The sequence below is a fragment of the Saccopteryx bilineata genome, chromosome 7 (genome assembly GCF_036850765.1).
Source record: "Saccopteryx bilineata isolate mSacBil1 chromosome 7, mSacBil1_pri_phased_curated, whole genome shotgun sequence".
NCBI classification, from domain to species: domain Eukaryota; kingdom Metazoa; phylum Chordata; class Mammalia; order Chiroptera; family Emballonuridae; genus Saccopteryx; species Saccopteryx bilineata.
Window position 1 is genome coordinate 91,830,278 of NC_089496.1, and position 15,552 is coordinate 91,845,829.

At 37.4% G+C, this 15,552-nt stretch overlaps 1 protein-coding gene across 5 annotated transcripts in view; it reads right to left on the bottom strand.

Annotated features, from left to right (window-relative positions):
- CFAP43 (cilia and flagella associated protein 43) overlaps positions 1 to 15,552 on the bottom strand; it is a 118,664-nt gene that overhangs the window by 36,983 nt on the left and 66,129 nt on the right. For all 5 annotated transcript variants that reach the window (XM_066238800.1, XM_066238799.1, XM_066238801.1 and 2 more), the window contains one exon: positions 3,440 to 3,565. In XM_066238800.1, coding sequence (XP_066094897.1) covers positions 3,440 to 3,565 — 126 coding nt within the window. The remainder of the gene's footprint in view (positions 1 to 3,439; positions 3,566 to 15,552) is intronic.

The window sequence follows — 15,552 nt, forward strand, 5'->3', positions numbered from 1 at the left end:
AATAGCTAATACAGTTTTAAATTATTTTAAATAATAACTTTTAAAGAAACAGCTGTTTTGGCATATCGGTTGTCAGAACCTGTCTGGTTGCCAGACCTCCCTTCTCCACTGCGCCAGCTATTGGATCAACCCCTCCAGACTCAGTCCCTAATGCCGAGCCCAGGGTGTCTACCAGGTTTTGGTCTTATCCTTATTGTGGAGATCCTGGCTGAGGATGGCTAGTGGCCTTGTCCTTTTTTTTTTTTTTTTTTTTTTTTTTTGTATTTTTCTGAAGCTGGAAATGGGGAGAGACAGTCAGACAGACTCCCGCATGCGCCCGACCGGGATCCACCCGGCACGCCCACCAGGGGGCGACGCTCTGCCCACCACGGGGCGATGCTCTGCCCCTCTGGGGCGTCGCTTTGCCATGACCAGAGCCACTCTAGCGCCTGGGGCAGAGGCCAAGGAGCCATCCCCAGCGCCCGGGCCATCTTTGCTCCAATGGAGCCTTGGCTGCGGGAGGGGAAGAGAGAGACAGAGAGGAAGGAGGGGGTGGGGGTGGAGAAGCAAATGGGTGCTTCTCCTATGTGCCCTGGTCAGGAATCGAACCCGGGTCCCCCGCACGCCAGGCCGACGCTCTACCGCTGAGCCAACCGGCCAGGGCCTAGCCTTGTCCTTTTAGAACTGGGATCCCTAACTAGTAGGTGCCGTTAACTCTTCCTATGGACTAGTATTCTGCTCCCAAAGGTGCTAAAAGCCACTGGGTGTACGGTGTCCTCTGCTAACACTGTTCTGTGCACACTGTCTGGTTCTGTGCTCAGCTCCAGCCTGGGACTGGTATCTCTTCAAACGCCCAGAGCTTAGGAAAAATAAACAGCATGGGAAACAAGTGTGTAAGGAGCCGTTCTCTACACAAAGCCTGCTCAGAGGATCAGGATGCTTCTCGAGAGATATGCAAGAGTTCGGAAGTGGCAAGGGGAGGGGCCGGGGGATATGTGGCAGAGGCACAGGGAGGGAGGGAGGTGAACAGGGTGGGTGCAGCAGTGGTCAGTAGGTCAGCTGGTCAGAGCAGCAGGTTCATGGGACCGAGTTGTCAGATATGTTTGGAGACAGAAGCAACACTGGTGTGAGAACAGGCCCAGGCACTTGACACAGACTCACTGCAGAGTGGTCCAGCTGAATGGGCTGGGAGAACCTGGTGCTAGGACAGGAAGGGGCGTGCCAGGCCTGAGCCAAGCCAGGGCCAAGGAGGCAGAGGCTGAAGCCTAGTGGGCAGACTGGTGCTTCCTGACTCAGATCCAAGGTGTAGGATCTTAGCCAAGTGACTAGCTCTAAAGCTTCAGTTTCTGCAAGTGGGAAAACAAAACCTTCCTGTGTGGGTTGTCGCAATAACCAAATAGCATTCAAAAAGCCCTTTAATTGGTGCTATTTGTTATAATAAAAATGGGGTCATTTCCAATAGTTTCCTACCATGCTTTTTAATAACAAAAGCCAAATTCTTTACCATTATATACCAGGACTTGAGAGCTGGCCTCTGCCTACCTCTCATCATTTAATGAGGCTCTCTCCTATCTACCATGTTATAGCCTTTCTGGCCTTCCTCATCCTGGAATATTCCAAGCCACTTCTGCCTCAGGGCCTTTGCTCTTGCTGCCCCCATTGCCCAACAGTCTCTTCCCCAGAACTTTGCATAGCCAGCTTCCTCTCTTCTTTTAGTTCCCAACTGAAATGTCACCCCTTTAAAATAATTTTCTTTCATCACAGAAGTAGATCTCTCACATCTATCACAGTATCCACACTATGTTTTAATCATACCATGTACAAAGATTTGTTTATTTATGGTCTGTCTTCTCCACCAGATTAGCCCCATGTAGGCAGGGCCTGTCTGTCTTATTCATTATATTCCCAGCACCTACAATAGTGCCTGGCATATAACAGGTATTCAATAAATGTTGTGGAATAAACTGATGGATAGATGAATGATCATTCAGGTAAATTTTATCTCCTTGAGTCAGTCTGTTGAGGTCCTTCTCATTCTGATTCTGTTATATTCTCAGCCTCATGTCACCAATTTGACAAATCTGCCTCATTTCTGCATCTTCATCCCAGTCATTAATAAACATGTTTAACAAGACAGATGCCTGTTATTGGAAACCTCTCTCCTAGGGACATTAGTCAGTCTTTTTTTGTGTAGTTATTTCATCAGCTATAATTCACTTAAATATCCTTGAATCCAGCTATGTTTAATTCTCTGGTTCAGAGGGGGAAATGTGTTTATTTGTGCACACTCAAAAACTCAAATGTACTGTGCATGTTGAGAAAGAGGTAACTTAAGAACATCCTGGGCCCTGTCTGGTTGGCTCAGTGGTAGAGCATCGGCCTGGTGTGTGGATGTCCTGGGTTCGATTCCAGGTCAGGGCACACAGGAGAAGTGACCATCTGCTTCTTTAACCCTCTCCTTTCTCTCTCTCTCTCTCTCTCTCTCTCTCTCTCTCTCTCTCTCTCTCCCCTTCCCACACCTATGGCGTGATTGCTGTGAATGGCTCTGTGGAGCCTCCATCTCAGGTATGAAAAATAGCTCGATGACCAGCATGGCCCCAGATGGGCAGAGCATCAGCCCCAGATGGGGGTTGCTGGGTAGATCCCAGTCAAGGCTCATGCAGGATTCTGTCTATCGCCCCTCCTCTCACTTGGAAAAGAAGAAAAAGGAAGGAAAAAAAAAAAGAACATCCTGTATAAAACATAATTAGGGCTTTCACTTCAAATAAAATCAATATGAGTAAACAATGTGCTATAACTGCCACAAAAAGATGTAAAGTCTGAATTAATAGAAGTGTAATATCTAGTCATGCAGAGGTTTCAGTTTATGCTTTTCTATAAACTAGACAGATGATAATTGGATTTCTTTTGTGGATACCAGACTCAAATATAACAAAATCAGAGAAAAACTGTGTGATGATGAGGAAGCTAAAAACGATATCATATGGTAGTCATAGGAGCTGGGTAGTTAGTTGAGACAAGAGAAGATGCACATGGTAATTGCTAATCTCTGACTATTTTCAGAGTGGCCCTAGAGTTGATGGTGCTCAAAGAATAGAAGAATCAGTAAGTATAGGGAGAAATATTTCAACTCTAGGGATTATTAAACCTCAGTGTCCAAAGTTGACATGAGGTGACTGAGGGGATTTCTAAAAGTGTTTGAACACATGGTGGAAGATGTCTGGCATGAACATCACGAAGGAAAGACAAACATTAGATGTCTGGTTGGTCTGGCTGCTCTTCTTACCCTAACCCCCAAATTCAGCAATTTTATGACTCTTTCCCTTATACACCCTGGGTTTGCTTTATTCACGTTGTGCTGGAAAGGCCTTAGTTTTATTTACATAATTATGGAAAAGTTTCCCTTCCTATTTTCTCCTTACTTCCCTCATTATGGTGCCTACATCAGATTTTCCCATACCTTTGCCACTTCTTTCTCGCTTTCATTTTGACGCCTTTCCAGTTCCTCCAGATCCAGGCTGAATTCCTGGTCCTCTAATTTTGCTATATAATCTACTGTTTCATTTTCTTCCATCATAGTCAGAACCTGAATTTTAAAATAAGAAAGGATAATGACAAGGGAAGAATTAAACTTCAAGACATGGTTTTCCAACTCTTAGATAGTAATAAATAAGAAACAGATGTTCTATTTATTTCAGTGAAACTATTGAATAAAGAATTAGGTTATGTGCTTATTGTGATTATTTAAGTTTTAAGGCTTAATCCTTGAAAACTCATTCATCTATAAATAACTACAAAATGTAAATTTATCACTTCATTGGATGGTATTAAGGAATTATTGATATTTACGTGGGCTAATGGTATTGTGGCTATGTATTTTAGGAGTTCCTATCTTGCCCTGGCTGGTTGGCTCAGCGATAGAGTGTCAGCCCAGTGTGTGGAAGTCCCGGTTTCGATTCTGGCCAGGGCACACAGGAGAAGTGTCCATCTGCTTCTCCACCCCACCTCCTCTCCTTCCTCTCTATCTCTCTCTTCCCCTCCCGCAGCCAAGGCTCCATTGGAGCAAAGTTGGCCCTAGTGCTAAGGTTGGCTCCATGGCCTCTGCCTCAGGTGCTAGAATGACTCTGATTGCAGGGGTGCAATGCCCCAGATGGGCAGAGCATCGCTCCCTGGTGGGCGTGCCAGATGGATCCCGGTCGGGCACATGCGGGAGTCTGTCTGACTGCCTCCTCGCTGCTTCTCACTTCGGAAAAATACAAACAAAACAACAACAACAACAAGAGTTCCTATCTTTTGGAGATACATACTTAAATAATTAAAAATAAAATTATATAATATCTATGATTTAATGAAAAATAATTAGGGAAGGGGATGGTGGGTAGGGGTATAGGTGAAATATTGGCAATGGAATTTATTATATTATTATTCTCTTGCCTTTTATATATATTTGAATATTTCTATAATAAAACAAGCATCTTTAAAAGTTTATAACTTCAAAATATTCAGGGGCAAAGGACATACATGATAATCTTCAATATATAAAGAGCTCTTACAAAGGAATAAAAACAGCCCAGGCAATAGGAAAAATGAGGAGTTTAGTTGCCAAATGGTAGACTCAGAATAATAGTCTTTATGATTTTACTTTCCTGTCCTAATTCATAAAAAAAAGAGAAAAGGAATGTATTACAAATAGATAAATTTATTACTGCAATTAAGAACAAAACAAAGGATATTTCAGCAGTATGGAAACTAGCACCTGAAGGATGAAAATCAGATGGACATGAATGGTGCATTATAGCCCCCAGTGCCCTTGGGACAATACTTCACAAAAGGTAGAGGCCATACTACATATAGAAGTAAGGGGTAACCTAGAAGTAATTGGCAGAGAGATAAGCTGGGACTACTGCATTGGAAACAGGCAGTGTACATGTATCCCCACTTGGTAAAACTCTCTGGGACCCAGTAGCAACAAGATGTTTGCCTCTAGGGAGAAAATTGGAATGAATATTTGGATGTGAGAGATAGGGAAATGACCAAGGTATCTGTCATTGGCTATAAGGACTTAGAGAATACTTGCCCATACACATAAGATAGGTGACTAAAACAGTTTCTAACACCACACACCTCATTTATTTTCACTGAAAATAGATAGGAATACCTACAGAAGTCAGGTCTCCTACATGTTTTCCAAGCAGGTTGAACTGGTATGGTGGAATTATAACAGGAAGTTTCAGTTACAATTATGATCACACAATAATAAAAATCATAATAGATCACCAAATACTTAGGGAATAATAAAACCATTGAAGAGAGACAATAAATTCAACAATAGAAGACTTGTTATGCAAAGGAAAAGAGTAAAACAAGAGCAGAATTTCACAGTAACTAGGAATGTAAAATATTATTCCTCATAAAAATAATTGAGATTATGAAACTTAAAAGTTTGATCTTTGAAACAAACAAACAACCCAACCAAACAAAATCCATGAAAGACAGACTGAATAGTAAAATGGACACAGTTGAAGATAGTTAGTGGTCTGTAAAAGTCAGTTAAGAATTCTACCTGTGTGTAACAAAGAAGGATAAAGAGATAGATAGATGTGCAAGAAAAGTTAAGACACTTCTACGACTTAACTAGAAGCACCTACAACTAATACAACTTTAGAAGAGAATAAAGAGAACAGGAACCACAATGTTAAAAGAAATCATAAAGGGATATTAAAAAACAACAACACACACAATAAAGCACTAATACTCAAGATTTAAAGGCCATAACAAATGTTTGGCATGCCCTGGTCTGGATACAGATGTAAAACTTAAGAACCAAATCCTAAACACTTCCAAGAGGAAATGAGTATGACAAAGATAAAAGAATTAGACCAATAAAAGACCCATATAAGTAATACCTGATGCAAAAATGAAATATATCAATAGCTTTGGATCAAAGTACTGAAGGAAAAACTTGTGAATCTCTAATTCTATAGTCATCAAACTGTCATTCAAGTGTGAGATCGAAATAAAGTCATTTACAGACATGCAGAGGTTCAATACCTATCCCTCTGAAAGGATTATTAAGGATATACTAAAGTCAGAGGAAGGTAAGTAGAAAGATTTATTAAATCTGAGTAAGATTTACATGTTTTTAAGACATTTTTAAAGTAACAATTTATAACTATAATTCAAAATGATATCATTGAGAGAATGTGAGGGAAGCAGGAGATGAAAAAGCAAAAAGTAACAACAAAAGCACATTGGGGTCCTTATCTGGGGGGTGGACCAGAGATTCTCCAACTTTAATGGCACTATGACTGTCCTGGGGGTCATTCTGATTCTGGACATCTGGGACAGAGTCAAGATCCTAGGTGATGTCAATGCTGCTGTGCATTGAATAAAAAGGCTCTAGATGATGTAAAAAATTAGAAGGTCAACCATGTGGGTGAGAATTTTAAAAACAGAAATGGAATTATAACTCCCAAAATAGTAAAGAAAAAATAGAATAATAATAACAAAAATACATAAGCAATCCAAGAAGATAGAAAAGAAAAAAAAGTTAAAAATGTTTTTTTTTAATTTTTAAAAAATTTTTTAAATTCATTTTTAGAGAGGAGAGAGAGACAGAGAGGGAGAGAGGAGAGAGAGAGACAGAGAGAGAGAAGAGGGGAGGAGCTGGAAGCATCAACTCTCATATGTGCCTTGACCAGGCAAGCCCAGGGTTTCGAACCAGCGACCTCAGCATTTCCAGGTCAACACTTTATCCACAGGTCAGGTAAAAATATGTTTTAAGAAAAGATAAAATGGCAGGAATAAATTTAAACATATCAATTATAATAAATGTGGCTAAACTCATCTATTAGAAAGCTTAGATAGGATTTATAAAAAAACAATCCAGCTATATACTGATTAGAGGACATAGAAAGTTGAAACTAAAGGAACAGAAAAAGATACATGAGCAAGTACCAAAAAAAAAAAGAGACAAAAGGTATTTCATAAGGATAAACGGAAGATATTTCATAAGGATATCAGGGAGATATGTCATGCACATTTTTGAACCTAACATAAATATGATAGAAATACAAGGATAAATTGATGAATCATTAATTATATCCTAGGAAACAATGACTCAAATAGAAAAAATATAAATATAGATATAGAGAATTTGACTTACACAATTAGATCGATTAATGGGAATTTAAAGAATATTGTACCTCCACCCCTTCCCCCTCAAGACAGAGAATAAAATATTCTTTACAAACTCACACATGGAACATTCACAAAAAGTGACCAGATACAGGCCACAAAGACAACCTCAACAAACTTAGTTACTGACCACAGTGAAATAAAATTCTAAGTTAACAACAAAAAGATATACAAAACAATGTATAAATAACATACAAAACAATCCAAAAATTAAGAACAGAAAATACATAAAGTCTTTTAAGAAACCCTTTGATTGATGTGTTGAAAATGGAATTACAAGCAATAATGAGGAAATTGCATGTCAAACTTAATGCAATGTAGTCAAAGTGGTACCCAGAGGAATATTTATGGTTTGACATGCATAATAGAAAACAATAATAAATAAACCAAGTTTCTAACTCAAAAAAGTAACAAAATAAGGACAAATAAACCTGAACAATATACAAAAAAATGAATAAAATTCTAAATTGCTAAAATCTTAAATTAATTAAATGAATAGGTATAAAATTATATATAATGTTCTTATAATAAGAGTGAAATCAATAAAAGCCAAACCATATTAATAAAATAGAAATGCTGTTGGAGAATGTAATCAAGAAAAAAACAGTGGAGCCAAAAACCCAGAACAGGCAGAGTCCCACTACTGACCATGGGCACGCAGTCCTGCCTGGCCTGTGGAGCCAAAACTTGCCACGAGTGGGCTCCTCCTGCAAGGGTGGGGCAAAAGCCTGGAAACAGGTGGAGACCTACAGCTGAGCAAAGGTGCTCACCACTGCCCTCAGGGCCGAGCATAACGCCACCCACGGGGGTGGGGTGAAGGCCAAGGCCACCAAGGCTTGTACACCTGAGCACGTGATTACAGCCACTTCCATAAAGGAGAGGCAGAAACCACAGCAACAGCCCCAGTTGGCAGGCACCAGCAACACCCATACCCAAATGCCCTAGGCAGCAACAGCAGAGGGGGTGGTGGGCCTGCAGACAGACCATACCTAGGGAACAGAGGCCACACCCAGTGGACTCCAGTGGCCAAAACCTTCTTCTACACAGAGAAGATGAGAAGGCAGAGAAATGTAACACAAATGAATCAAAAGAAATCCCCAGAAAAGGACCTGAATGAATCAGATATAACCAAATTACCAGGTGCAGAGTTTAAAATAACGATTGTTAGGATGCTCAAAGATATTAAAACAACAATAGATGGTCATTACGAACACCTAAATAAAAAAAAAAAAGCTGGGGTAGCAATACTTATATCAGACAAAATGGACTTTAAAACAAAGACTATAGTAAGAGATAAAGAAGGTCACTACATAATGATAAAGGGAGCAATCCAACAGAAAGATATAACTATTATAAATATCTACGCACCTAATATAGGAGCACCTAAATATATAAAGCAGACTTTGATGGATTTAAAGGGCGAGAGCAACAACAATACTATAATAGTAGGGGATTTCAATACCCCACTAACATCACTAGATAGATCTTCAAGAAAGAAAATTAACAAAGAAACAGCAGACTTAAAGGACACACTAGATCAACTCGATTTAATAGATATCTTCAGAATCTTCCACCCTTAAGCAGCAGAATATACATTCTTTTCAAGTGCTCATGGTACATTCTCTAGAATAGACCACATGTTAGGGCACAAAAGTGGTCTCAACAAATTTAAGAAGATTGAAATCATATCGAGCATTTTCTCTGATCACAATGATGAAACTAGAAATCAACCACAACAGAAAAACTGAAAAATACTCAAACACTTGGAAACTAAATAGCACGTTATTAAATAACGAATGGGTGAACAATGAGATCAAGGAAGAAATTTAAAAATTCCTAGAAATGAATGATAATGAGCATACATCAACTCAAAATTTATGGGACACAGCAAAAGCAGTCTTGAGAGGGAAGCTCATAGCATTACAGGCATATCTCAAGAAGCTAGAAAAAGCTCAAATAAATAACTTGACCCTACATCTAAAAGAACTAGAAAAAGAACAGCAAGTAAAGCCCAGAGCTAGTAGAAGGAAGGAAATAATAAAGATCAGAGCAGAAATAAATGACATAGAGGATAAAGAAACAATACAGAGGATCAATGAAACCAGGAGCTGGTTCTTTGAAAAGGTAAACAAGATCGATGGACCTTTAATCAGACTCACCAAGAAAAAAATAGAGAGGACTCAAATAAATAAAATTAGAAACGAGAGTTTCTAATAACAACTGACACAACAGAAATAAAAATATTGTAAGAAAATACTATGAAGAACTGTATGCCAAAAAACTAGACAACCTAGATGAAATGGACAAATTCCTTGAAACATATAATCTTCCAAAAATTAATCTGGAAGAATCAGAAAACCTAAACAGACCAATTACACCAAATGAGATTGAAACAGTTATCAAAAAACTCCCAACAAAGAAAAGTCCTGGGCTTGATGGCTTCACAAGTGAATTCTACCAAATATTCAAAGAAGAACTAACTCCTATCCTTCTCAAGCTATTTCAAAAAATTCAAGAGGAAGGAAGACTTCCAAGCTCCTTTTATGAGGTGAGCATAATTCTGATTCCAAAACCAGGCAAAGACAACACAAAGAAAGAAAATTATAGGCCAATATCCCTGATGAATTTAGATGCTAAAATCCTCAACAAAATATTAGCAAACCGGATCCAGCAATATATGAAAAAATCATACACCAGGATCAAGTGGGATTTATTCTTGGGAGGCAAGGCTGGTACACTATTCGCAAATCAATCAATATGATTCATCACATAAACAAAAGGAAGGAGTAAAACCACATGATAATTTCAATAGATGCAGAAAAAGCATTTGATAAAATCCAGCACCCATTCATGATCAAAACTCTCAGCAAAGTGGGAATACAGGGAACATACCTCAACATGATAAAGGCCATCTATGACAAACCCACAGCCAACATTATACTCAATGGGCAAAAATTAAAAGCAAAATCCTCAAAGATCAGGAACAAGGCAGGGGTGCCCCCTTTCACCACTCATATTAAACATAGTTCTGGAAGTCCTAGCCACAGCAATCAGACAAGAAGAAGAAATAAAAGGCATTCAAGTTGCAAAAGAAGAAGTAAAACTATCATTATTTGCAGATGATATGATATTGTATATAGAAAACCCTAAAGTCACAGTCAAAAAACTACTAGACCTGATATATGAATTCAGCAAGGTGGCAGGATATAAAATTAATACTCAGAAATCAGAGGCATTTTTATACACTAACAATGAACTGTCAGAAAGAGAAATTAAGGAATCAATCCCCTTTACCATTGCAACCAAAAACATAAAGTACCTAGGAATAAATTTAACCAGAGAGATTAAAGACTTGTACTCAGAAAATTATAAAGCATTGATAAAAGAAATCAGGGAAGATACAAACAAGTGGAAGCATATACCGTGCTCATGGTTAGGAAGAATAAACATCATTAAAATGTCTATATTACCCAAAGCAATTTATAAATTCAATGCAATACCGATTAAAATACCAATGACTTACTTCAAAGATATAGAACACATATTCCAAAAATTTATATGGAACCAAAAGAGAACATGAATAGCCTCAGCAATCTTGAAAAGGAAGAATAAAGTGGGAGGTATCACACTTCCGGTTATCAAGTTATACTATAAGGTCATTGTACTCAAAATAGCCTGGTACTGGCATAAGAACAGGTATATAGATCAATGGAACAGAACTGAGAACCCAGAAATAAACCCACAGTTCTATGGACAACTGATATTTGACAAAAGAGGTAAGAACATACATTGGAGTAAAGACAGCCTCTTCAACAAATGGTGTTGGGAAAATTGGACAGCTACCTGCAAAAAAATGAAACTAGACCACCAACTTACACCATTCACAAAAATAAACTCAAAATGGATAAAAGACTTAAATGTAAGTCGTGAAACCATAAGCATCTTAGAAGAAAACATAGGCTTTAAGCTCTCTGATATTTCTTGCAGCAATATATTTGCGGATTTGTCTCCACAGGCAAGTGAAATAAAAGACAGGATAAACAAATGGGACTATATCAAACTAAAAAGCTTCTGTACAGCTAAAGACAATAAGAACAGAATAAAAAACCAAACTACACAATGGGAGAATATATTTGACAATGCGTCTGATAAGGGGTTAATAACCAAAATTTATAAAGAACTTGTAAAACTTAATACCAGGAAGACAAACAAACAATCCAATCCAAAAATGGGCAAAAGAAATGAATAGACACTTCTCCAAAGAGGACATACAGATGGCCAATAGGCATATGAAAAAATGCTCAACATCACTAATCATTAGAGAAATGCAAATTAAAACCACAATGAGATATCACCTCACACCAGTCAGAATGGCGCTCATAAACAAAACAACACAGAATAAGTGCTGGTGAGGATGTGGAGAAAAGGGAACCCTCCTGCACTGCTGGTGGGAATGCAGACTGGTGCAGCCACTGTGGAAAACAGTATGAAGATTCCTCAAAAAATTAAAAATCAAACTGCCTTTTGACCCAGCCATCCCACTTTTAGGTAGGAATATACCCCAAGAACACCATAGCACTGTTTGAAAAGAAGAAATGCACCCCCATGTTTATAGCAGCATTGTTCACAATAGCAAAGATCTGGAAACAGCCCAAGTGTCCGTCAGAGGACGAGTGGATTAAAAAGCTTTGGTACATATATACTATGGAATACTACTCAGCCATAAGAAATGATGACATTGGATCATTTACAATAACATGGATGAACCTTGATAACATTATACTGAGTGAAATAAGTAAATAAAAAAAACTAATAACTATATGATTCCATACATAGGTGGGACATAAAAATGAGACTCAGAGACATGGACAAGAGTGTGGGGGTTACGGGGTGGGGGGGAGGAGAGGGAGGGGGTTGGGGAGGGGCACAAAGAAAACCAGTTAGAAGGTGACAGAAGACAATTGGACTTTGGGTGATGGGAATGCAGCATAAGCAAATGTCAAAATAACCTAGAGCTATTTTCTCTGAACATATGTACCCTGATTTATCAATGTCGCACCATTAAAATTAATCAAAAAAAAAAAAAAAAAAGAAAGAAAGAATTTGTCTCAGGGCTAATTCAGGCAGTCAGAAGAATAGTATAAAGATGCTAAGTCTGCTTCTCAGGCCAAATCGTGCAAAAGGGGTCCCAAGAAAATTGGCGATTTGGCTCCTCTGATTTTGCCAATTGGATTTTAAAAAATAGGTCAGGAACACCCTGAAATGGAACTAACAATACAAGGGCATACATTTAGAGGACTTTAGATACTGGAGCTGATGTATCTGTTATTGCTAAACTACATTGGCCTCCTTCCTGGCCCACTCATGCAGCAGCCACAGAATTACAAGGTATAGGGCAGAGTAAATCCCCTCAACAAAGTTCTTATTTTTTACATTGGGAAGATTAAGAAGGTCATTCTGGATTTTTTAAGCCTTATGTGCTCCCTGGATGGCCAGTTAATTTGCGGGGTAGAGATGGTTTGAAAAATACGGAGCGTTGCTTGTCAGTCCCAATGGAAGAAAGGAAAAAAAAAAAGAAAAAAACATAAAAGGCATATACATATACAACATTAGGAATAAAGAAAGAGCTATAACTGAAAAATTAAAAGACTTTAATATCAGATTATATAATTTTGTATTATATATTAAAAATCTAGATGAAATAATTTTCTAAGAAAATATAATTTATTAAATCTACACTTAAAAAAAAAGAAAAGAAAGCCTAATAAGACTAATGACTACAGAAGAGTTTGAAACAATAGGAAAATCAGCTCCTGTAACAGACATTGAGCCCAGATGGTTTAATATATGTGTGTGGGGAGAAGAGATTATTTGTTTGGTTTTTAACCAAATATTAAAGAAAAGGAGAATTCCCATTTTATACAAACTATAACCAGAGAACTGGAAGGGGGAGCAGGGAGTAGAAAACTACTAAAATCAGTTGATAAGGCTGGTATAACCCTTATGCCATATTTAGACAAAGAAAGTACAAAAAAATTAGACCAATATTACTTATAGATAGAAATACAAAAATCCTAAATAAAATATTAGCAAATGGAATCTTGTATACTACTTAAAATGACCAATGTCTACCTGAGGAATACAATAAAATTCACAATAAAAACTCTAAGGTAACAAGGAACAGAAACTACAGCAAGCATTATACTTAAAAGTTAATAGCATTCCTATTAAGGTTAGGAAAAAGACAAGCATTCCATTATCATGACCACTAGTATATTAGAAGCCCTTGCTATATGACAGAAAAAATAAATGAAGTATAAAGATTGATAAGGAAGGACCTGTGGTGGCGCAGTGGATAAAGCGTCGACCTGGAAATGCTGAGGTCGCCGGTTCGAAACCCTGGGCTTGCCTGGTCAAGGCACATATGGGAGTTGATGCTTCCAGCTCCTCCCCCGTTCTCTCTGTCTCTCTCTCCTCTCTCTCCCTCTCTGTCTCTCTCCTCTCTAAAAATGAATAAATAAAAAAAAAAAATTTAAAAAAAAAAAAAATCTCTCGGAAGATTGATAAGGAAGAACAAGTGATTTTGAGAAGATATGATAGTGTACCTAGATGATCCAAGAGAATCAATTAATAAAATAGTACTAAAAAGAGAATTCAGTAAGGTGATCAGATATAAAATCAGTAATATATATATATATATATATATATACTGATATATATATCAGTAGTAACCAATTAGGAAATGTAGTAGAAAAATATTCCACTTATAAAACCAAAACTAACAGTAATGCCTAAAATAACCTTAATAAGAAAGTTATAGCCACTTTTAGACTACAAAACTTCACTAAAGAATACTTTTAAAAAATTGAATAGATATGTTTATATATTATATTTATATAATGCATATTATATATAATATTTATATTATAAATGTATATATTATATATATAATTTCAGTTTTAAATAAATTCCTCCCCAAAGCATACTATAAGCAATATATTCTCAATCAGAATCACATCAGAATTTTTCATGGAGCTTGAAAAACTGGCTTTAAAATTCAAATGAAAAAGTGTACATAAAAAGCCAACATTTTGTATAAAAGAATAGCAAAGAGAGAATTAGTTTCAAGATATAAAAATATTTTATAAAGCTATAACAATCAAAATAGTTTAGAATTAGCTCAAGAAAAGATCAATACTCAATTTCAGAATAAAGAGTCCAGAAACAATCTTATGTACATAGGACTCTAGGGACTGCTAGAGGAGGAGTTGCAAATCAGTGGTATATTCAATAAAAAGCACAGACAAAATGGGCTATTTATTTGAAAAAGTAAAGTTAGAATCGTACCTCATACAATTCATATAAATAAAATATAGATGAATAAAGGAGTATTAGAAGAAAATATGTGAGACCTTGGAAGCTTTTTAAAATCAGGCACAAAAACAAAAGTTTTAAATAAAATGATTAATTACTTGGGTCATAATTTTTAAATTCTGCATTTAAAAAAGGCACATTATAAAACTTAAGACTGAAAAAATACTTGTAATATATTTGGCTGAACTATATAAACAGCAATTCCATGTGGTTCAATCAAATAATAAGGGCCACCTCTAGATTTGCCCATGCACACCTCCTGCTCTTTTCCTCTTGCAGTTGCTTGGGATGAGATGAAGCAAGACAACTTTAGAAGCCATGTGGGGAAGGTAGCAGAGTCTCCGCCAGCCTACGTCTCTGAATGACTGCATGGAAAGAGTAATTGCTGACTTGAACACCCACCAGGATTGTTTTTTGAGAAAGAAAAAAAACTTCTCATCTGTTTCTGCAATATTTTTTTGGAGCTTAATTATGATCACAGCTTAGTTAACCCTAATTACCATAAATAAATATTAATAATAAAAATAAAGAATTCTTACAATAGCCTGACCAGGCAGTGGCGCAGTGGATAGAGCATTGGACTGAGATGTGGAGGACCCAGGTTTGAGACCCCGAGGTCTCCAGCTTGAGCACGACGAGCTCACTTGGTGTGAGCAAGGCTCACCAGCTTGGACTCAAGGTCGCTGGCTCGAGCAAGGAATCACTCGGTCTGCTGTAGCCCTCAGTCAATCAATGAACAACTAAGGAACCACAACGAAGAACTGATGTTTCTCATCTCTCCCTTCCTGTCTGTCTGTTCCTATTTGTCCCTCTCTCTGACTCTGTCTCTGCCACAAAAAAAAAAAAAAAAAAAGAATTCTTACAATAAAAAAAAAAAGACCAACAATCTAATAGAAAAAAGTGGGCAAAGGATATGAACTGGGAATTCACAGAAGAAATACAAATAATCTTTGAGTTATGAAAAGATGCTCAACCTCATTAACCACCAGGAAAATAAAAGAG